The sequence below is a fragment of the Trachurus japonicus genome, chromosome 1, assembly GCF_045865225.1.
Source record: "Trachurus japonicus isolate A0001 chromosome 1, Traja_1.0".
NCBI lineage: Eukaryota > Metazoa > Chordata > Actinopteri > Carangiformes > Carangidae > Trachurus > Trachurus japonicus.
Genome location: NC_140907.1, coordinates 29,099,794 through 29,122,438, shown reverse-complemented (window position 1 = coordinate 29,122,438; position 22,645 = coordinate 29,099,794). Strand labels below are relative to the sequence as shown.

The 22,645-nt window shown below is 40.1% G+C and overlaps 2 protein-coding genes across 2 annotated transcripts; both read left to right on the top strand.

Annotated features, from left to right (window-relative positions):
* Positions 1-4,976: 4,976 nt before the first annotated feature.
* LOC146992163 (microfibril-associated glycoprotein 4-like) lies at positions 4,977-8,154 on the top strand. The gene is made up of 5 exons (XM_085789634.1): positions 4,977-4,988; positions 5,626-5,841; positions 6,546-6,642; positions 7,440-7,607; positions 7,883-8,154. Exons 1-5 carry the CDS (start codon positions 4,977-4,979, stop codon positions 8,152-8,154), a joined length of 765 nt encoding a protein of 254 aa, XP_085645760.1.
* Positions 8,155-16,364: 8,210 nt separating this feature from the next.
* LOC146992162 (microfibril-associated glycoprotein 4-like) lies at positions 16,365-19,043 on the top strand. The gene is made up of 5 exons (XM_085789621.1): positions 16,365-16,376; positions 16,994-17,209; positions 17,926-18,022; positions 18,344-18,511; positions 18,772-19,043. Exons 1-5 carry the CDS (start codon positions 16,365-16,367, stop codon positions 19,041-19,043), a joined length of 765 nt encoding a protein of 254 aa, XP_085645747.1.
* Positions 19,044-22,645: the final 3,602 nt, after the last annotated feature.

Sequence of the window (22,645 nt, the reverse complement as noted above, 5' to 3'; positions counted from 1 at the left end):
GCGACTATCTTAACCCGGAGCCTACAGGTGGATGCTGGGGTGGTGGTGCGTCAGAAAATAGGATACCGCTGAGAGATGCTGCTGTGTCATAGACGAGCAAAGAGGACAATGGGTAAATCACCCATTTTAAATAGACCGCCAGATTGAGAGGGTGTGTGTATGATGTCATGAGAGTGACGCAGCGCAGCTCGAGTTGGCTGCCTGAACTAGCTCGCAGGCTTCGCTCCATTTATGACAGAAACAACCTCAAGCTTTACAGTGACTTCAAAACAAAGCTAATAATAATTTTCTAACCCTGCTCCTCCCCATCCTTCTCTTTTTCCTCCTCCTCCTCCTCATATACATATAGCCTGTATAAAACATGTTTTTAATGGCTGACCGGCAAAAAAACAGGACCACAGACATCTCCACTCTCGAAACTCTGAGTTTTTCCCTTCACCTCCTCTTCTTTTTTGCTCTAAAACAACGACACGTATTTTTCCTCACACAGAGTTTAGCTACATACATGGGTCTTTGGGTAAGTTGAGCCGCTGACTCTCTCCCATTTAATTTACACTAAACATTGTGTGTGTCTGTGTTTGTGTGTAAGTAGTTTCTGTTTCATCCTGATGCAAATGCAAATTACCGAATCAGAAAGTTTATCTGAAATATCAACCATTTTCATAAAGGATTAATGCTTATTATGTGAATATTTTCAGCTTCCACACTGATCTACCACAGTTAACTGAGTATTTTGGAGTTTGGACCCAGTGGTCACACAAAGCAATGCATTTTAAGTGACATGGGAACTATCAACTTTTGTTCAGCTAGCTAGTTTTTCACTATGTTAAACAGTTTTAGTTTGTTACCATGGAGTATTAGGGCCACATTGACAGTGATTTTAAATTGGATCTGCAAATTAGTGCTGTAGTGAAGTCCAGCTTCTTTCAGATTAGGCAGCTGGCAAAGGTGAAGCCTTTCCTCACACAAAAGCACTTTGAGACAGTGATTCACGCCTTTATAACATCTCAGCTGGATTACTGCAATGCACTTTGTTTTGGAGTCAGTCAGTCCTCCCTCGCACGTCTCCAGCTGGTGCAAAATGCAGCCGCTTGCCTCCTAACTGGAGCACGTAAGAGGGAGCATATAACTCCCACCCTGGCCTCCCTCCACTGGCTGCCTGTGCACTTTTTAGATTATTTTATTTGTTTTTAAGTCTTTAAATGGTCTGGCCCCCCCTTCCCTCTCTGAGCTCCTTCAACCCTACGCTCCTGCTCGGTGCCTCAGGTCAGCTGACCTGCTGCTCCTGGAGGTACCGAGGTCCAGACGGAAGCTCAGAGGGGACAGAGCTTTCTCCACTGCTGCTCCAAGATTATGGAACGAGCTACCGTTGCACATCAGACAAGTCTCCTCACTGTCCATTTTAAAACTAGTCTTAAAACCCATTTTTACTCCCTGGCTTTTAACTCTGCATGAGACTCTGTTCTTGTTTTAGTGTTTTATGGTTTGCTTTTATTTATTGTTTTATTGTTTCTAATTGCTTTTAAAAACAATGAAACAACTATTCTACTGTCTGTTTTATTTGTTTGATTGCCTTTGACTGTTTTATGTCTTAATGTACAGCACTTTGTTTTCAACTATGGTTGTTTTAAAGTGCTATATAACTGAAGTTGAGTTGAGTTGAGAGTTTAGTACGCACCTGATGTTGGTGCATTTTTCTTTTTTAATAAATTTGCTAAATTTCTACATTCCTGTTTTTTTCTGTCAAGATGGGGTGCTGAGTGTACATTAATGAGAAATAAAATGAACTTTTTTGATTTTAGCAAATGGCTGCAATGAAACAAAGAGTGGAAATTTTAAAGGGGTCTGAATACTTGCCGTACCCACTGTATTTGCAATCAGAGGTGTAATAGAATATAGACAACTTATAATACATAATTTACATAATAATACTGTGACTTGTTAGGTCGTTAATCGTAAAAAAGGAAACAAATTGGGTGTATTACACCAGACACATGGGTGCAGATCCCGGGGGGGACGGAGGGGACATGTCCCCCCCAATTTCTGAAAAACACGAATTGTCCCCCCTAATAAAAATACCCCAAATTATTCAAAATTTAACACATGTATTTTCAGACTTCACATTCTTCACATTTTAGATTCACATCTGAAAAGAAATGATTGAAATGGTGGAACATAATGTTTGACAAATATATTTCTGACTCCACATTCCATCTCCTCCACTATGATGCAAATGAAATGGGTAGTTTCTTACACAGACGCTGATGACATCAGCAGGCTTTAAAAAAAAACAACCCCCTCAATCTTAGGGCTTCATATTTTGATATTCATTCTTATCAATGAATCGTGCATAAAGTAGTTCCATACACTGGGAGAATAGGAAGATGGTGAGAAGAATTTGGGATCTGGGAGGGTCGGTGGGAGGCGAAAGATAAGAATGTGAGTAGACAGTACATGTCCAAGACCCTTAAAATTATGATTTAGTAATATAAGAGTTAAGTAAGCAGTGATTCACGCTGTTGGCTGTTTAGGACAAATTTACAAGACAGGTAAGCACAATAAATGATTCCCTGTGCAGTACTTTTTGAATGATATGGCGAGCCTCTACAAAGTTATGATTTATGGTAGCATGGTATGAGTTGCATATGGGCAAAAAAAATAAAAATAAATCACTTTTGTGTCCCCCCCGATCCTGACATCGGATCTGCACCCCTGACCAGACACCATCAAGAACACTGAAAAACAAGAAAATCGAAGGTGGCAATGAATACGGTAGAGGGGCCCACACCGATATTCTTTCAGGGGGCCCAGAATTCCTAGCAACTGCCCTGCCTCCATCAGGGTTGGAGAGCTGGGATGTTCGGGCATATAATCACTAGTCTCACTAGACTTAATGCAAACAATAACCTCTGAATCAAAATGATCATAAAATGTATTTTATTTTTTTCTTTCTTACTTATCTTGTTTCAAAATCACTGTCAGACATGATAACTCTGTTGAACAGGTGCATGCACTTCCTATGTTTTTATACCAGATGCATTTAAATTCAGTTTCCTGATTTTTTCTTTTTTTTCATATCAAAAATTGTATTTAGTGATTATTGTTTGTGATTGACGCTGATCGGAGTGATTATCAAATAAATACATTTGATTGTTTTAACTTCAATGTTGTCATTTTTTAATATCAGTTTTATTCCTCAGTGTAGAAAATGATCTCACTGTTATTTATAAAGAGTTCATTTTTTCCTCTATTTTTCACAACTGGTAGTAGCCTACATGCTAATAATTAGCACTAAATACAAATAAAGTTGAGACTGATTGGAACATCTTTAGTTTTACAAGTCATGAACTGAAGTGTTGGATAAATGAAAGATTTGAGCAGATGATGGTGCTGGAGGAGAAGTCATGTGATCATCAGAGTCATCACAGTTCATCCTGTTTGGATCATGTGTCTAAAGTTCACAACACTAACTTCATAGTGGCACTAAAGGATTAAAATTATAATGATTTGACATCTGGGAACCATGAATATCTGTCCAAAGTTTGGTATCAGTAATATAAGTCTAAATTTTAGGCTACAATGTCTCTTTTAAATATTTTATTTTTTACCTTTGTTGTTTTTCATCTGCTGCTGAAACAAGTCAATTTTCCACCTCAAGTTGTATCTTCAAAATAAATCTAATAATAATTTCCCGACCCTGCTCCTCCTCAACCTTCTCCTCTTCCTCCTCCTCATTCACTGTTGGAGAAAAAATTAGGATCCAAAACAAAGGGTCAGTTGTGATCGAGGATCTTTATTTCCCGCATTCAATGATACAAATGAAAGTATCCAAAAGTGTTCAAAAAGTCAGAAAAATACTCATCAAAGCATCAATATAACTTCACAAAAATGATTAGAAAAGACGGAGATGAAGTTCAGTGCATTAGAGTTTACACCCCCAAAAAATGGACATAAAGCCGAGCCTGTCCCGGACCAGACTAAACTTCTTATCTCTGTGACTTTGTTTTTATACTGTACTGTAAAAGCCCTGCCTTCTTATTAAAATGAGAGGTGAACATGACACTTCTTCCCCAGTGTACGCCCTGTGATTTGTCCAGATGTCATGTTGCGATCTTTCATCAACATAATCTCCACCCTCTACGGCGACTGTATCACATTTTGCCACGTAGCGAGTTCACCCAAGTTCAGCGTCTTTGGCACCACTCTATCTTGCCGGTGGCCGTTATCTACATTGCCCGACCTTGACTCCCCCTGCAGGTGGCTGCACACGCGAACTTAACGGTGCTTTCCCACGCTCTGCACTCATCTCACCTCTACCTTCTCAGAACTTTTCAATTTTACGCAACATGTCCCCCACTGTGAGACTTGAAATTCTCATAAAAGTAAAAATGACATATAATGCATGATTACAGCAGATGGTAATGACAAGACAATCAGTAGGTAAAGAGTTTCAGAAGGTCAGAACAAGTAGTTTTTTTTTTTTTTTTAGCAAATTATCGTTGTATGTTTAACAGAATCAGTTGTATACTTAAAATCAGAAACTAAAAAATACTAAAAACTAAAAAAGACCACATTTAGTTGCAACCCATAACAGTGGTAGCATTAAAAATACTACAAATCGCAATGTAAATTGTCAATGTATTTAACCACAAAGATGAATACTATAAGTTTTACAGTTAACAGATCTGTCTCCTTCATATATGGTTGTTGGCAAATTGTTTACATGGTATTGCTACACTTTATTTTGCAGGTTGCCGTTATCTACGTTGCCCGACCTTCACTCCCCCTGCAGGTGGCTGCACACGCGAACTTAACAGTTCTTTCCCACGCTTCACACTCACCTCTTCCTTCTCTATCATGCTTTTCCTTTTTTTTTAACCCAACATAGCCTGTATAAAAACAGGACCACGGCAGACATCTCCACTTTAGAGTCTCCAACCTTTCAGAGTTTTTCCCTTCACCTCTGTGACAGCGACATGGGTCTTTGGGTAAGTTGAGCAGCTGACTCTCTCACGTTTAATTTACACTAAATATTTAGTGTAGGTAGTTTCTGTTTCATCCTGATGCAAAATGCAAATTATTAATAAAAGATTATGGGTTATTATGTAAATATTTTCAGTTTCCACAGTGATCTACGACATTTGAGAATTTTGGGGGTTTGGACCCAGTGGTCACATAATATTTTAAGTGACATCATGGGAACCATCAACTTTTGTTTAGCTAACTAGTTTTTCACTGTGTTTATCATAGTTTTTTACTACTGTGTATTAGGGCCACATTGAGGAGAAAAAAATCACAGACTTTGAGAGTAAAGTTGTAAATTTACGAGAATAAAGACATAATTTTACGAGAAAAAACTCATGAATTTATGAGAATGAAGTCATTATGTTTGGTGCATTATGTAACAACTAATTACAAAATGTGCAAGGTTTATATTGCCTTCAAGAAATGTGTCAGATTATTACAAAATATGGTGTTATTACATCATGAGGTGAACATTTTATACATTAATACAATGTGCAGCAATGGTGACTCCTCAATCCTGATCCTTCTCGACTTGAGCGCTGCTTTTGACATGTTGGATCACACATGATGCTGAACCCCTAAATTAATATATAAATAAAGTTCATTATCATATTATTATTGTCTACCCAGGTAACACTGTTAGTGGGGCTGCTGGTTTTGGTGGCATCAGACCAGAGCTACCTGCCCATTGACTGTGATGACGTGTATCGCCATGACAACACCAGCTCCAGTGGGGTGTACACCATCTACCCAGGAGGCCCCACCTCACCCCTGCACGTCCTCTGTGACATGGACACTGACGGGGGCAGATGGACCGTCAGTACACTACACCTCATATCTGATTAGATTCCAGATTTGACGATGAGACTTAAAAAGCCAAAACAAAAGTGGAGACATTGTTAAAAAAAAAAAAGTATTGTTTCAGTTTTCAACAAGTGTTGTGACTTCTCTCCTTTGAGACTTGTCACTTAAATGATCATCATCTGATTTGTCAGCTGTCAGAGTTCACATCCTGTGGCAGCTTGCACAGTTTTCTTTACAGAAAAATATATCTAAAAAAAAAACATTAGCGTATTTAAATGAATGAAAATGCCTGATTTTGTTGACCTGAAATTTTATTTGTTGTAATTAAATATAGCCTAATAATAACAAAACATTTTAAAATGTATTTTCTCATGAAGTAGCCCAAGTAAACAATATTTACAGCAGCAAACACTTGTTTTTAGAAAGTCTGAGAAAGTTACCAGTGTCCATGTTGTATAATTTAGTTAGTCCATCACTGCAGCAGTTTGTTGTGATGATGTTCATATCAGGAATCTCTGTCACTTAAACATGTGACAGAGCACAGTGTGACAGAAAAATAAAAGACACTACAGCAACTGTGATTGCTGTTTACAGACCAGATAGTCATCAAACTCACCTGGTTCAATTGAAGATTTTTTTTTAAAGTGATCTCAAGTCCTGCTAATTGAATACAGTTTTATTTTGGTTGACTGAATTGTTGTGATTCTCCCTTTCAGGTCTTTCAGAGGAGGTTGGATGGGAGTGAAAACTTCTACAGGCCATGGAAACATTACAAGAACGGATTTGGGAATGTAGCAGGGGAGCACTGGCTGGGTGAGTCCTAGGGAGAATTACAGGTATATTACAGAGAGATTACATAAAGTATCTGTGGATTAAATATGCTCTCATTACGCTCTTTTCAGTCACAACAGGCAGCAGATTTGACAAAAAAAGAAAAGAAAAGAAGCTGCACAACCTGCAGCAGCAGCACATGTCAGTCAGACAGTCAGTGAGTGGCTGGTGAACACAGCGGAGCATTTAGCAGTGAAACTGAAAGTCAAAAAATATTATAGAGCCTTGGTGCAAGAGGTGAAGTGTAATCTGATTACATTATTTATAAACCCCTATACCCCCAAACCGCTAGGGGGAAGTATTTCCTTTTGAATTACTGACCTGAACCAGATGTTTGCAAGGGTCAGGCAGGTTACTAGAGGTTACTCAGTGATGATAATAATAATAATGGATTACATTTATATAGCACTTTTCTACCGTTACCCAATACCCAAAGTGCGTCCATTATTCATTCATGCACATTCACACCGGTGGTGGTAAACTACGTGTGTAGCCACAGCTGCACTGGGGCATACTGACAGACTTTATTTTTTTGTTTTGTCCGTTTATTTTTCATGTGAACAAGTGATAAGTGGCTTCATTAAGAAATTAAATGACGATTATTATTTCAAATGCAAAGGAAGTTTTCATTGGTTTATTGCTTGAGTACACGTCAAAACAAAGCAATCAGCACCCAGTAGTGAACAAAAGTAAAGGACTAGTATATACATCCTTGGTGCAAGAGGTGACTCAGAGCTGTGTGTGTGTGTGTGTGTGTGTGTGTGTGTGTGTCTCCTCAGGTCTGGACAACATCTTCCTGCTGACGATGAGGAAGAAGAACGAGCTGCGGGTGGACATGGAGGACTTTGAGGGAGGGGAGGCCTTTGCTCAGTATTCGTCTTTCTTCGTCGACTCTGAGAGGGAAGGATATCAGCTGGATCTGGGCGGCTTCACAGGAGGAACGGCAGGTGAGGGTCACTTCAGTGGAAATGTTTCCTTTTCTTACTTTTAGGTTTTTAACAATGAGCCAGGTGAAGACTGAATGTTTCACTGTTGATGAACAGGCAAAAAAAAATACTACATGATTTTTGTGAATTCTGTAGAAATAATTTTAGAAAATAGAAAAATTTGTCAGTTTCACTGATTTCACTGTATAAACAAACACATTTATTTTACCTGGATTAACTGCATCTTTTCCCCTCCGTTCCAAATTGAAATTATATTTTGACTCTGTTGTTTCTAGGGGACAGTTTAACATGGCACAACTCCATGAAGTTCACCACCTATGACAAAGACCAGGATATCCAAGGGGATAAAAACTGTGCTCAGGACAGACTTGGTGGATTCTGGTACAACGCCTGCTACAACGCAAACCCCAACGGCCTGTACGCACCTAAAGGTGTCCTGTATGCGTATGTCTCAATTGACTGGTACGCATGGAAAGGCCCAAACTACTCCCTGAAGACCATCACCATGAAAATCAGATCAGTCGCTAAGTATCCATGCACTTATTGATCTGATCAGCTGTAGATCAATGAGATAATCACGCCCTCCATCAGGGTTGGAGAGCTGGGATGTTCGGGCATATAATCACTAGTCCGACTGGACTTAATGCCAACAATAACCTCTGAATCAAAATGATCAGAAAATGTTGTTTCAAAATCACTGTCAGACATGATAACTCTGTTGAACAGGTTCATGCACTGATGTATTGAAAATCAGTTTCTTTGTTTTTTTCTGATTAAAAAAATTGTTTAGTGATGATTATTGTTTGTGATTGATGCTGTTCTGAGTGATTATTAAATAAATAAACTTGATTGTTTCAACTCTGCTTTTATTTTTGAAGTTGTCATTTTTTTAGTATCAGTTTCATTCCTCGCAGAAAATTAACTCATAATGATTTAGTTTTTTCCTGTATTATTTTCAACTGGCAGTACATGTCAATTAGCATTAAATACAAATTAAAGATGAGGCTGATTGGAACATCTTTAGTTTCACAAGTCATGAACTGGAGTGTTGGATAAATGAAGAATTTGAGCAGATGATGGTGCTGGAGGAGAAGTCATGTGATCATCAGAGTCATCACAGTTCATCCTGTTTGGATCATGTGTCTAAAGTTCACAACACTACTGTCAACCTCATGGTGGCACTCAAGGAAAAGTTTTTATGTAAGATAAAGATTGGTATCGGTAGAGATATTTATAGGCAGTGTTCTAAGCAATACGCTCCTTCGTAGGTTTAGTATGTGCTCAGGTCAGTTGATGTTAAACGTTAAGATCTTTCTGTACACCTATGTATACAGCTCACCTCTGGTGTAGCTATAAGAAAAGCAGTAGCCTATGCGGCGGCTCATAGTGGCCTACAATGATGGACTGAGGTTGTTGCTTCAGGTGCCCAGGTGGCACAGTGCGAGCCAACTCTTTGTTAATTTAAATGTACCCAATTGTGAAGCATTTCTACGAAATGTAATGTATCGTTTCATGTGCTGCCTGGATGACTCGGGGAACAGCATTATTGGGGCTTTAGCTGCTATAGGTATTCATCCAGGCTTAGAAAACACTGGTGGGATAGCCTGCTTATGAATTATGTGGAGAGTTGATTCTCTATCTGTGTGTCTGTCTTTTTCTCTCTCTCCTTCTTAAATCTGTTTTATCATGTTTGTTGTTGTTGATATGGGCCGCTTGTTGTGTCTGCAATAAAGATTAATAATAATAATAATAACAATAAGTCTAAACTTTAGGCTACAATGTCTCTTTTTAGTATTTTATTTACCTTTGTTGCTTTTCATTTGCTGCTGTAAATTTTCCATCAGTGGGATCAATAAAAAGTCTTGTCTTATCTGCATTTATGACAGAAACACCCTCAATATTTAAAGTACCTTCAAAACAAAGCTAATAATAATTTTCTAACCCTGCTCCTCCCCATCCTTCTCCTCTTCTTCCTCCTCCTCCTCATATACATATAGCCTGTATAAAACTTTTTTTTTTAATGGCTGACCGGCTATAAAAACAGGACCACAGCAGACATCTCCACTTTCAAGACACTTTTCCCTTCACCTCCTCTTTTTTAGGACATGAAGGATATCAGCTCGTTCTGGGCGGCAGGTGATGTCACTTCAGTGGAAATGTTTCCTTCTCTAACTTTTAGGTATTCAACAATGAACCAGGTGAAGACTGAATGTTACACTGTGGACAAACAGGCTAATTATTTTTATTTTTTTGTGAATTCTGTAAAAAGTAATTTTAGAAAATAGAAAAATCTGGCAGTTTCACTTATTTCACTACAAACAAATTTATTTTAGCTGGATTAACTTAACTGCAATTTTTTCCCCGTGTTCCAAATGGAAATTACATTTTGACTGTGTTGTCTCTAGGGGACAGTTTATCATCCACTGACTCCATGAAGTTCACCACCTATGACAAAGACCAGGATGTCTCGGATATAAACTGTGCTCAGTATTATCTTGGTGGATTCTGGTACGGCGGCTGCCACAGCACAAACCCCAACGGCCTGTAGACAGTACCTGTCAAATATCATTGAGTCCAATCATCAAAACCCACTGAAATATAAGTAAGGGATAATGCCCGACGAGGTGTCCATTATCAGAAATTAATGGACGACGCGGAGGCGTGAACCGTCCGACGCGAAGCGGAGGACGGTTGCTTCCGCGAAGTCCATTAATCTCTGATAATCGGACACCTCGAAGGGCATTATCCCGTTTATACCATGGTCACTTACGAGAAAAATACATATTAAATCAATTACTTGTAATTTAATGTTGTTTTTACCGTTAAAATGTTGTTTTTACCGTTAAAATCATACATCTTTAAGCGGCTGAGCCGAGCGGACTATTTAACACTCGTCAGCGATAAAAGAGAAAAAAAGAGGGACCCGCTGTGACCGCAGCGTAACGTTACAGCCAGTGACTCTGCCACAGCCTGGTACTTGATCAGTGAAAGGAGGTGAGGTGACGGCTTAAATGTTACGTGACACAAAGTTTTTCAGACGGCCAGTGCTTCTTACGGGGTGTTCCCACCAAACGCGATGACGCTTCATCGCGCGTCGAGATTACATGTAAAGTCAATGCAAACACGCGATTAGAAGCGTCATCGCGCCGGGCGATGCGATGGACGCGATAGCGCGGCGCGATGGACGCGTTGGCCGCGAAAAATCGCCTCCATCGCGTCGCCCGGCGCGATGACGCTTCATCGCTCGAGTTGAAATAATTGAACTTTTGCGGCGAATTCGCGTGAAGACGCGCCGCGACAGCCTATCAGCTTTGAGATCGTCACCGACGTGCTGACGTACGGACGTACTGGTGTTCCCTTGGCAGCTTAGTCAGAGCGAGTCTATTGACAATATTAGAAGTTTTCTGGTTTAGTTTAGTTTATTATTCAGATCCCCATTAGCTGCTGCAAAGCCACAGCTCTTCACTGTTGCTTTTCCGGTGCTGTTACAAACGTTTCTGATTTGGAGATTCGGACCTGAAAGCCCGTTATCACTGCTGTTTTCAACCAGCGGGCGCTGCGAGCCGGCCGCCCCGTCCCAAAGCACTCAGCAGGCGGTCAGTCACACAGTAGTTCACGGAGCTGTCTCCTCCTCCTCCTCCTGCAGCCAGAGACCCACACCGCTGTTCCTCTCCCATCTACAGGGACAGGACCAGTGCAGCAATAGTGGTTATCTCTGCCAGAGAATGAAATAGTGGGAGAAATGTTGTTGTTTGGGCGGGCTCGTCGCGCGACGCGATGCCGCGACGAGGCGTTTTTTTGCATATTGGACCAGCGTCAAAACTGGAGCGTCTAGCGCGACGCGATTTCATTTGACGCGCGATTCAATCGCGTTCATCGCGTTTGGTGGGAACACCCCGTCACCGCTTGTGTGTTTACAGACTCCAGTGCCATGATGCGCTGAAAAAAAGTTGTTTTGGTCCGAGTGTCCGTTGCCGTGGTTACCAACAAGCGTTTGAGCCAGCGCAGTAATATTTAGAACGTAATCAGGCAATTTGACCAGAACATCTTCATGGGTGTCCATTATCACTTTTTAATGGACACCCAGCAGCCAATCAGAATCGAGGATTCACCCAGACCATGGTATAAGTAAGGGATAATGCCCGACGAGGTGTCCATTATCAGAAATTAATGGACGACGCGGAGGTGTGAACCACGGTTGCTTCCGCGAAGTCCATTAATCTCTGATAATCGGACACCTCGAAGGGCATTATCCCGCTTATACCATGGTCACTTACGAGATAAATACATATTAAATCAATTACTTAGAATTTAATGTTGTTTTTACCGTTAAAATGTTGTTTTTACCGTTAAAATCACACGTCTTTAAGCGGCTGAGCCGAGCGGACTATTTAATAAACTCGTCGGCGATAAAAGAGAAAAAAAGAGGGACCCGCTGTGACGGCAGCGTAACGTTACAGCCAGTGACTCTGCCACAGCCTGATAGTTGATCAATGAAGGGAGGTGAGGTGACGGCTTAAATGTTACGTGACACAAAGTTTTTCAGAGGTCCAGTGCACTTCTTACCGCTTGTGTGTTTACAGACTCCAGTGCCGTGATGCGCTGAAAAAAAAGTTGTTTTGGTCCGAGTGTCCGTTGCCGTGGTTACTAACAAGCGTTTGAGCCAGCGCAGTAATATTTAGAACGTAATCAGGCTATTTGACCGGAACATCTTCATAGGTGTCCATTATCACTTTTTAATGGACACCCAGCAGCCAATCAGAATCGAGTATTCACCCAGACCATGGTATAAGTAAGGGATAATGCCCGACGAGGTGTCCATTATCAGAAATTAATGGACGACGCGGAGGCGTGACCCGTCCGACGCGAAGCGGAGGACGGTTGCTTCCGCGAAGTCCATTAATCTCTGATAATCGGACACCTCGAAGGGCATTATCCCGCTTATACCATGGTCACTTACGAGATAAATACATATTAAATCAATTACTTATAATTTAATGTTGTTTTTACCGTTAAAATGTTGTTTTTACCGTTAAAATCACACGTCTTTAAGCGGCTGAGCCGAGCGGACTATTTAATAACTCTCGTCGGCGATAAAAAAAAAAAAAGAAAAAAAAAAAGAGGGACCCGCTGTGACCACAGCGTAACGTTACAGCCAGTGACTCTGCCACAGCCTGATAGTTGATCAGTGAAGGGAGGTGAGGTGACGGCTCAAATGTTACGTGACACAAAGTATTATTTCAGACGGCCAGTGCACTTCTTACCGCTTGTGTGTTTACAGACTCCAGTGCCGTGATGCGCTGAAAAAAAGTTGTTTTGGTCCGAGTGTCTGTTGCCGTGGTTACCAACAAGCGTTTGAGCCAGCGCAGTAATATTTAGAACGTAATCAGGCTATTTTACCGGAACATCTTTATAGGTGTCCATTATCACTTTTTAATGGACACCCCGCAGCCAATCAGAATCGAGGATTCACCCAGACCATGGTATAAACCATTTTAATAAAGGATTAATGCTTATTATGTAAATGTTTTCAGCTTTCACACTGATCTACCACAGTTAACTGAGTATTTTGGGCTTTGGACCCAGTGGTCACACAAAGCAATGCATTTTAAGAGACATGGGAACAATCAACTTTTGTTCAGCTAGCTAGTTTTTCACTATGTTAAACAGTTTTAGTTTGTTACCATGGAGTATTAGGGCCACGTTGACAGTGATTTTAAATTGGATCGGCAAATTAGTGCTGTAGTGAAGTCCAGCTTCTTTCAGATTAGGCAGCTGGCAAAGATGAAGCCTTTCCTCACACTAAAGCACTTTGAGACAGTGATCCACGCCTTTATAACATCTCGGCTGGATTACTGCAATGCACTTTGTTTTGGAGTCAGTCAGTCCTCCCTCGCACGTCTCCAGCTGGTGCAAAATGCAGCCGCTCGCCTCCTAACTGGAGGGAGCATATAAGAGGGAGGGAGCATATAACTCCCACCCTGGCCTCCCTCCACTGGCTGCCTCTGCACTTTACAGTCCATTTTAAGATTCTTTTATTTGTTTTTAAGTCTTTAAATGGTCTGGCCCCCCCTTCCCTCTCTGAGCTCCTTCAACCCTACGCTCCTGCTCGGTGCCTCAGGTCAGCTGACCTGCTGCTCCTGGAGGTACCGAGGTCCAGACGGAAGCTCAGAGGGGACAGAGCTTTCTCCACTGCTGCTCCAAGATTATGGAACGAGCTGCCGTTGCACATCAGACAAGTCTCCTCACTGTCCATTTTAAAACTAGTCTTAAAACCCATTTTAATCCCTGGCTTTCAACTTCGACGTTCTTGTTTTAGTGTTTTATGGTTTGCTTTTATTAGTTGTTTTATTGTTTCTAATTGCTTTTAAAAACAATGAAACAACTATTCTACTGTCTGTTTTATTTATTTTATTGCCTTTAATTGTTTTATGTCTCTATGTACAGCACTTTGTTTTCAACTATGATTGTTTTAAAGTGCTATATAAATAAAGTTAAGTTGAGTTGAGAGTTGAGTACGCACCTGATGGTGTCGCATATGGAAGTTTCCAAATCATATGACCCACATGGAAAGGCTATAACTCCCTTTAGACATCAGCATGAAAATCAGATCAGTCGCTAAGTGTCCATGCACTTATTGATCTGATCAGCTGTAGATCAATGAGATAATCACGCCCTCCATCAGGGTTGGAGAGCTGGGATGTTCGGTCATATAATCACTAGTCCAACTGGACTTAATGCCAACAATAACCTCTGAATCAAAATCATCATAAAATCTTTCATTGTTCTCTTTCTTACTCATCTTGTTTCAAAATCACTGTCAGACATGACAACTCTGTTGAACAGGTGCATGCACTGGCTTCTTACCAGATGCATTTGAATTCAGTTTCCTGATTTTTTTTTTTATAACAAAAAATGTATTTAGTGATTATTGTTTGTGATTGATGCTGATCTGAGTGATTATCAAATAAATACACTTGATTGTTTTAACTTCAATGTTGTCATTTTTTAATATCAGTTTTATTCCACAGTGTAGAAAATGATCTCACTGTTATTTATAAGGAGTTCATTTTTTCCTCTATTTTTCTCCACTGGCAGTAGCCTACATGCTAATAATTAGCATTAAATACAAATAAAGATGAGACTGATGGGAACAACTTTAGCTTTACAAGTCATGAACTGAAGTGTTGGATAAATGAAAAATTTGAGCAGATGATGGTGCTGGAGGAGAAGTCATGTGATCATCAGAGTCGTCACAGTTTATCCTGTTTGGATCATGTGTCTAAAGTTCACAACACTAACTTCATAGCGGCACTAAAGGATTGAAATTATAATGATTTGACATTTGGGAACCATGAATATCTGTCCAAAGATTTATATCAGTAATATACGTCTAAACTTTAGGTTACAATGTCTCTTTTAAATATTTTATTTTTTACCTTTGTTGTTTTTCATCTGCTGCTGTAACAAGTCAATTTTCCACCTCAAGCTGTATCTTAAAAATAAAGTTAATAATAATTTCCCGACCCTGCTCCTCCTCAACCTTCTCCTCTTCCTCCTCCTCATTCACTGTTGGAGAAAAAATTAGGATCCAAAACAAAGGGTCAGTTGTGATCGAGGATCTTTATTTTCCACCTTAAATGATACAAATGAAAGTTTCCAAAAGTGTTCAAAAAGTCAGAAAAATACTCATCAAAGCGTCAATATAACTTCACAAAAATGATTAGAAAAGACGGAGACGAAGTTCAGTGCATTAGAGTTTACACCCAAAAAAAATGGACATAAAGCCGAGCCTGTCCCGGACCAGACTAAACTTCTTATCTCTGTGACTTTGTTTTTATACTGTACTGTAAAAGCCCTGCCTTCTTATTAAAATGAGAGGTGAACATGACACTTCTTCCCCAGTGTACGCCCTGTGATTTGTCCAGATGTCATGTTGCGATCTTTCATCAACATAATCTCCACCCTCTACGGCGACTGTATCACATTTTGCCACGTAGCGAGTTCACCCAAGTTCAGCGTCTTTGGCACCACTCTATCTTGCCGGTGGCCGTTATCTACATTGCCCGACCTTGACTCCCCCTGCAGGTGGCTGCACACGCGAACTTAACGGTGCTTTCCCACGCTTTGCACTCATCTCACCTCTGCCTTCTCAGAACTTTTCCATTTTATGCAACATTCCCCCCCCTGTGAGACTTGAAAGTTAAAGTCATTCATGACAAGACAATCAGTAGGTAAAGAGTTTCAGAAGGTCAGAACAAGTAGAAGTTTTTAGCAAATTATCGTTGTGTTTAACAGAATCAGTTGTATACTTAAGATCAGAAACTAGAGTATGTATTATATGAGTCAGACCGCATTTAGTTGCAACTCATAAGTGGTAGCATTAAAAATACTACAAATCCTCAGTAAGTGCTCAACTTAAATTGTCAATGTATTTAACCACAAAGATGAATACTATAAGTTTTACAGTTAACAGATAGGCTAAACATCTGTCTCCTATATTGTTTACATGTTATTGCTACACTTTATTTTGCAGGTTGCCGCTACGTTGCCCGACCTTCACTCCCCCTGCAGGTGGCTGCACACGCGAACGTAACAGAGCTTTCCCACGCTTCACACTCACCCCTTCCTTCTCTATCATGCTTTTCCTTTTTTTTTACCCAACATAACCTGTATAAAAACAGGACCACGGCAGACATCTCCACTTTCGAGTCTCCAACCTTTCAGAGTTTTTCCCTTCACCTCCGCGACAGCGACATGGGTCTTTGGGTAAGTTGAGCAGCTGACTCTCTCACATTTAATTTACACTAAATATTTTGTGTAGGTAGTTTCTGTTTCATCCTGATGCAAAATGCAAATTATTAATAAAAGATTAATGCTTATTATGTAAATATTTTCAGTTTCCACACTGATCTACGACAGTTGAGAATTTTGGGGGTTTGGACCCAGTGGTCACATAAAGCAACGTATTTTAAGTGACATCATGGGAACCATCAACTTTTGTTTAGCTAGCTAGTTTCACTGTGTTTATCATAGTTTGACGACTGAGTATTAGGTCCACATTGAGGAGAAAAAAATCACAGACTTTGAGAGTAAAGTTGTAACATAATTTTACGAGAAAAAAGTCATGAATTTATGAGAATGAAGTCATTATGTTTGGTGCATTATGTAACAACTAAATATGGCATGGTTTATATTGCCTTCAAGAAATGTGTCAGATTATTACAAAATATGGTGTTATTACATCATGAGGTGAACATTTTATACATTAATACAATGTGCAGCAATGGTGACTCCTCAATCCTGATCCTTCTCGACTTGAGCGCTGCTTTTGACATGTTGGATCACACATGATGCTGAACCCCTAAATTAATATATAAATAAAGTTCATTATCATATTATTATTGTCTACCCAGGTAACACTGTTAGTGGGGCTGCTGGTTTCGGTGGCAGCGGACCAGAGCTACCTGCCCATTGACTGTGATGACGTGTATCGCCATGACAACACCAGCTCCAGTGGGGTGTACACCATCTACCCAGGAGGCCCCACCTCACCCCTGCACGTCCTCTGTGACATGGACACTGACGGGGGCAGATGGACCGTCAGTACACTACACCTCATATCTGATTAGATTTCAGATTTGACGATGAGACTTAAAAAGCCAAAACAAAAGTGGAGCCATTGTTAAAAAAAAAAGTATTGTTTCAGTTTTCAACAAGTGTTGTGACTTCTCTCCTTTGAGACTTGTCACTTAAATGATCATCATCTGATTCATCAGCTGTCAGAGTTCACATCCTGTGGCAGCTGGCACAGTTTTCTTTATAGAAAAATATATTTTTAAAAAACATTAGTGTATTCAATTAAATGAAAATGCCTGATTTTGTTGACGTGAAATTTTATTTGTTGTAATTAATATATAGCCTAATATTAACAAACATTTTAAAATGTATTTTCTCATGAAGTAGCCCAAGTAAACAATATTTACAGCAGCAATTTTTAGAAAGTCTGAGAAAGTTACCAGTGTCCATGTTGTATAATTTAGTTAGTCCATCACTGCAGCAGTTTGTTGTGATGATGTTCATATCAGGAATCTCTGTCACTTAAACATGTGACAGAGCACAGTGTGACAGAACAATAAAAGACACTACAGCAACTGTGATTGCTGTTTACAGACCAGATAGTCATCAAACTCACCTGGTTCAGTTGAAAAGATTTTTTAGTTTTTCTTTCTTTCTTTTTTTTAAGTGATCTCAAGTCCTGCTAATTGAATACAGTTTTATTTTTGGTTGACTGAATTGTTGTGATTCTCCCTTTCAGGTCTTTCAGAGGAGGTTGGATGGGAGTGAAAACTTCTACAGGCCATGGGAACATTACAAGAACGGATTTGGGAATGTAGCAGGGGAGCACTGGCTGGGTGAGTCCTAGAGGGAGAATTACAGGTATAAAGTATCTATGGATTAAATATGCTCTTATTATGCTGTTTTCAGTCACAACAGGCAGCGGCTTTAACCAAAAAAAACTAAAACAAAAAACTAAAAGAAGCTGCACAACCTGCAGCAGCAGCACATGTCAGTCAGACAGTCAGTGAGTGGCTGGTGAACACAGCGGAGCATTTAGCAGTGAAACTGAAAGTATAGAAATATCATAGAGCCTTGGTGCAAGAGGTGAAGTGTAATCGGAGCTGTGTGTGTGTGTGTGTGTGTGTGTGTGTGTGTGTGTGTGTGTGTCTCCTCAGGTCTGGACAACATCTTCCTGCTGACGATGAGGAAGAAGAACGAGCTGCGGGTGGACATGGAGGACTTTGAGGGAGGGGAGGCCTTTGCTCAGTATTCGTCTTTCTTCGTCGACTCTGAGAGGGAAGGATATCAGCTGGATCTGGGCGGCTTCACAGGAGGAACGGCAGGTGAGGGTCACTTCAGAGGAAATGTTTCCTTTTCTTACTTTTAGGTATTCAACAATGAGCCAGGTGAAGGCTGAATGTTACACTGTGGGCAAACAGGCTAAAAAATAACTACATGATTTTTGTGAATTCTGTAAAAATAAAATAATTTGGCAGTTTCACTGATTTCACTGTATGAACAAACAAATTTATTTTAGCTGGTTTAACTGCAATTTTTTTCCCCGTTCCAAAGTGAAATTACATTTTGACTCTGTTGTTTCTAGGGGACAGTTTAACATTCCACAACTCCATGAAGTTCACCACCTATGACAAAGACCAGGATATCCATGGGGATTTTAACTGTGCTCACTACTGTGTTGGTGGATTCTGGTACAGAGACTGCCACGGCTCAAACCCCAACGGCCTGTACGCACCTGATGGTGTCAACTATCAACATGTCCATGTTGAATGGTACACATGGAAAGGCCATAACTACTCCCTTAAGACCATCACCATGAAAATCAGATCAGTCGCTAAGTATCCATGCACTTATTGATCTGATCAGCTGTAGATCAATGAGATAATCACGCCCTCCATCAGGGTTGGAGAGCTGGGATGTTCGGGCATATAATCACTAGTCCGACTGGACTTAATGCCAACAATAACCTCTGAATCAAAATCATCATAAAATGTGTTTTATTTTTTTCTTTCTCACTCATCTTGTTTCAAAATCACTGTCAGACATGATAACTCTGTTGAACAGGTTCATGCACTGATGTATTAAAATTAAGTTTCTTTGATTTTTTCTGATTAAAAAAAATGTATTTAGTGATTATTGTTTGTGATTGATGCTGTTCTGAGTGATTATTAAATAAATAAACTTGATTGTTTCAACTCTGCTTTTATTGTTGAAGTTGTCATTTTTAGTATCAGTTTAATTCCTCATAGAAAATTATCTCATAATGATTTTGTTTTTTCCTGTATTATTTTTCAACTAGTAGCACATGCTAATTGGCATTAAATACAAATTAAAGATGAGGCTGATTGGAACATCTTTAGTTTCACAAGTCATGAACTGGAGTGTTGGATAAATGAAGAATTTGAGCAGCTGATGGTGCTGGAGGAGAAGTCATGTGATCATCAGAGTCATCACAGTTCATCCTGTTTGGATCATGTGTCTAAAGTTCACAACACTGTCAACCTCATGGTGGCACTCGAGCAAAGTTAATATGATTTAACATCTGGGAACCATGAATATCTGTCCAAAGATTGGTATTGGTAGAGATATTTATAGGCAGTGTTCTGCTCAAGCTAATACGCTCCTTCGTGTGTTTAGTATGTGCTCAGTTGATGTTAAATGTTCCCTGTTTAGATCTTTCTGTACACCTATGTATACAGTTCACCTCTGGTGTAGCTATAAGAAAAGCAGTATGTGGCGGCTCATAGTGGCCTACAATGTTCAGTTCAGTTCAGTTCAGACAACTTTATTTATCCCCAAGGGGCAATTCGGTTTAGCAGACTCAGTTTCATTAAAAGACAAATAAAAGAAAGAGAAGGGAGACAAAAACAATGATGGACTGAGGTTGTTGCTTCAGGTGCCCAGGTGGCACAGTGCGAGCCAACTCTTTGTTTATTTAAAGGTACGATATGTAAGAATGTGGCCAAAATTGTTGCTGCAGTCAAATTCAAAACACAGCAGCGCGTTGTCCCCCCTCCCCTACCCACCACACTCCAGGTTGCCAGACAGCGACGCGCTAACCTCCGCTCTGCTCACTCAGTCAGTCTCAAAGCAGAGTAAAAAGCTAAATATTCATCAACAACCTCACTGTTTTATTGCTCTGACTCACAGTAACTACGAGCGGAGTTCACGTCACTCAGGTGATCTGCAAGTTATTGTTACATTCACCGCTCCGACGCTGTGTCTGTGTGTGCAGCGCTGACACACACACACACACACACACACACACACACACCTAGACACGCACACACACATTGTAACCCCGCATCTACCGGAGCCGTAGTGCGTGTTACTCACGCCGTAGATGAGCCACATATGAGCCATATGAGACGTCTTACCGCAGAATAGACGACACGAGCCGCTCCTGTTCTCTTCCACTTTCCGACGTCGGATCATAAAACATGACGACCGGAGACAGGCGACCTGACCGGGACAGACTCCTCTCATGAACCGCTCCACACGTTCACAATCACTTCATTCACCATCGGCTCCATTTCGCCACATTTCCTCCCTCTTTTCTAACTTTCACTTTGTAATTCTTCCCTTTAGCTTTAGCGTTAGCAGCAGCTCAAACTAACTAGGCTATAGCTCACAACAGCAAACTGTCCTAGCCTACTAAACGACAGAGCGACAAGTCGCTTATTTCTACCGTGTGATATCAAGCAAATATGACCATAATAACCGATAATAGAACACACTCTTTTTTTTCACAATCTCGTTTTATCTCCCAGTCGTATTTGCAGCTCAGTGGAAGCTAACTGGCAACCCAGAGTCTGAAATGCCACAGACACTGTGACAGGGAGAAAGCGCTGAGTGGCGACACATGCCAACCATAGAAATTCAAAACATAAACATGATTTGCGGTCCGCAAAAAAATTTTTTAATGCGAATATCTTGGCTGTAGGATTGTTGTTGGTGAGTTCAGTATGTTATATGAACATTATTCCTGAGTCTCTGTTACATATTAGGACGATTTTACAGCCAGTTGCTTTAGATTTCTTACATACTGTACCTTTAAATGTACCCAATTGTGAAGCACTTCTACAAAATGTAATGTATCGTTTTATGTGCCGCCTGGATGACTCGGGGAACAGCATTATTGGGGCTTTAGCTGCTATAGGTATTCATCCAGGCTTAGAAAACACTGGTGGGATAGCCTGCTTATGAATTATGTGGAGAGTTGATTCTCTATCTGTGTGTCTGTCTTTTTCTCTCTCTCCTTCTTAAATCTGTTTTATCATGTTTGTTGTTGTTGATATGGACCGCTTGTTGTGTCTGCAATAAAGATTAATAATAATAATAAGTCAAAACTTTAGGCTACAATGTCTCTTTTTAGTATTTTATTTACCTTTGTTGCTTTTCATTTGCTGCTGTAAGTACACAAAATACATTTTCCATCAGTGGGATCAATAAAAAGTCTTGTCTTATCTGCATTTATGACAGAAACAACCTCAATATTTAAAGTATCTTCAAAACAAAGCTAATAATAATGTTCTAACCCTGCTCCTCCCCATCCTTCTCCTCTTCTTCCTCCTCCTCATATACATATAGCCTGTATAAAACTTTTTTTTTAAATGGCTGACCGGCTATAAAAACAGGACCACAGCAGACATCTCCACTTTCGAGACACTTTTCCCTTCACCTCCTCTTTTTCAGGACATCAAGGATATCAGCTCGATCTGGGCGGCAGGTGAGGGTCACTTCAGTGGAAATGTTTCCTTTTCTTACACTTAGGTATTCAACAATGAGCCAGGTGAAGGCTGAATGTTTCACTGTGGACAAACAGGCTGAAAAAATATTTTTTTGTGAATTCTGTAAAAAAAAATAATTTTAGAAAATAGAAAAATTTGGCAGTTTCACTGATTTCAATACAAACAAATTTATTTTAGCTGGATTAACTTAACTGCAATTTTTCCCCCTGTTCCAAATGGAAATTACATTTTGACTGTGTTGTCTCTAGGGGACAGTTTATCATTCACTGACTCCATGAAGTTCACCACCTATGACAAAGACCAGGATGTGTCGGATATAAACTCTGCTCAGTATTATCTTGGTGGATTCTGGTACGGTGGCTGCCACAGCTCAAACCCCAACGGCCTGTAGACAATACCCATCAAATATCATTGAGTCCAATCGTCAAAACACACTGAAATATCAACCATTTTAATTATTAATTAATGCTTATTATGTAAATATGCTCAGCTTCCACACTGATCTACCACAGTTAACTGAGTATTTTGGGGTTTGGACCCAGTGGTCACACAAAGCAATGCATTTTAAGTGACATGGGAACTATCAACTTTTGTTCAGATAGCTAGTTTTTCACTATGTTAAACAGTTTTAGTTTGTTACCATGGAGTATTAGGGCCACGTTGATAGTGATTTTAAATTGGATCGGTAAATTAGTGCTGTAGTGAAGT

Excerpts from the sequence above, each read along its gene's own strand:
- LOC146992163 (XM_085789634.1), top strand. Across the intron at positions 5,842-6,545 it reads CTGACGGGGGCAGATGGACC|GTCTTTCAGAGGAGGTTGGA; the intron begins GTCAGTACACTA and ends TCTCCCTTTCAG. Across the intron at positions 6,643-7,439 it reads AGCAGGGGAGCACTGGCTGG|GTCTGGACAACATCTTCCTG; the intron begins GTGAGTCCTAGG and ends GTGTCTCCTCAG.
- LOC146992162 (XM_085789621.1), top strand. Across the intron at positions 17,210-17,925 it reads CTGACGGGGGCAGATGGACC|GTCTTTCAGAGGAGGTTGGA; the intron begins GTCAGTACACTA and ends TCTCCCTTTCAG. Across the intron at positions 18,023-18,343 it reads AGCAGGGGAGCACTGGCTGG|GTCTGGACAACATCTTCCTG; the intron begins GTGAGTCCTAGA and ends GTGTCTCCTCAG.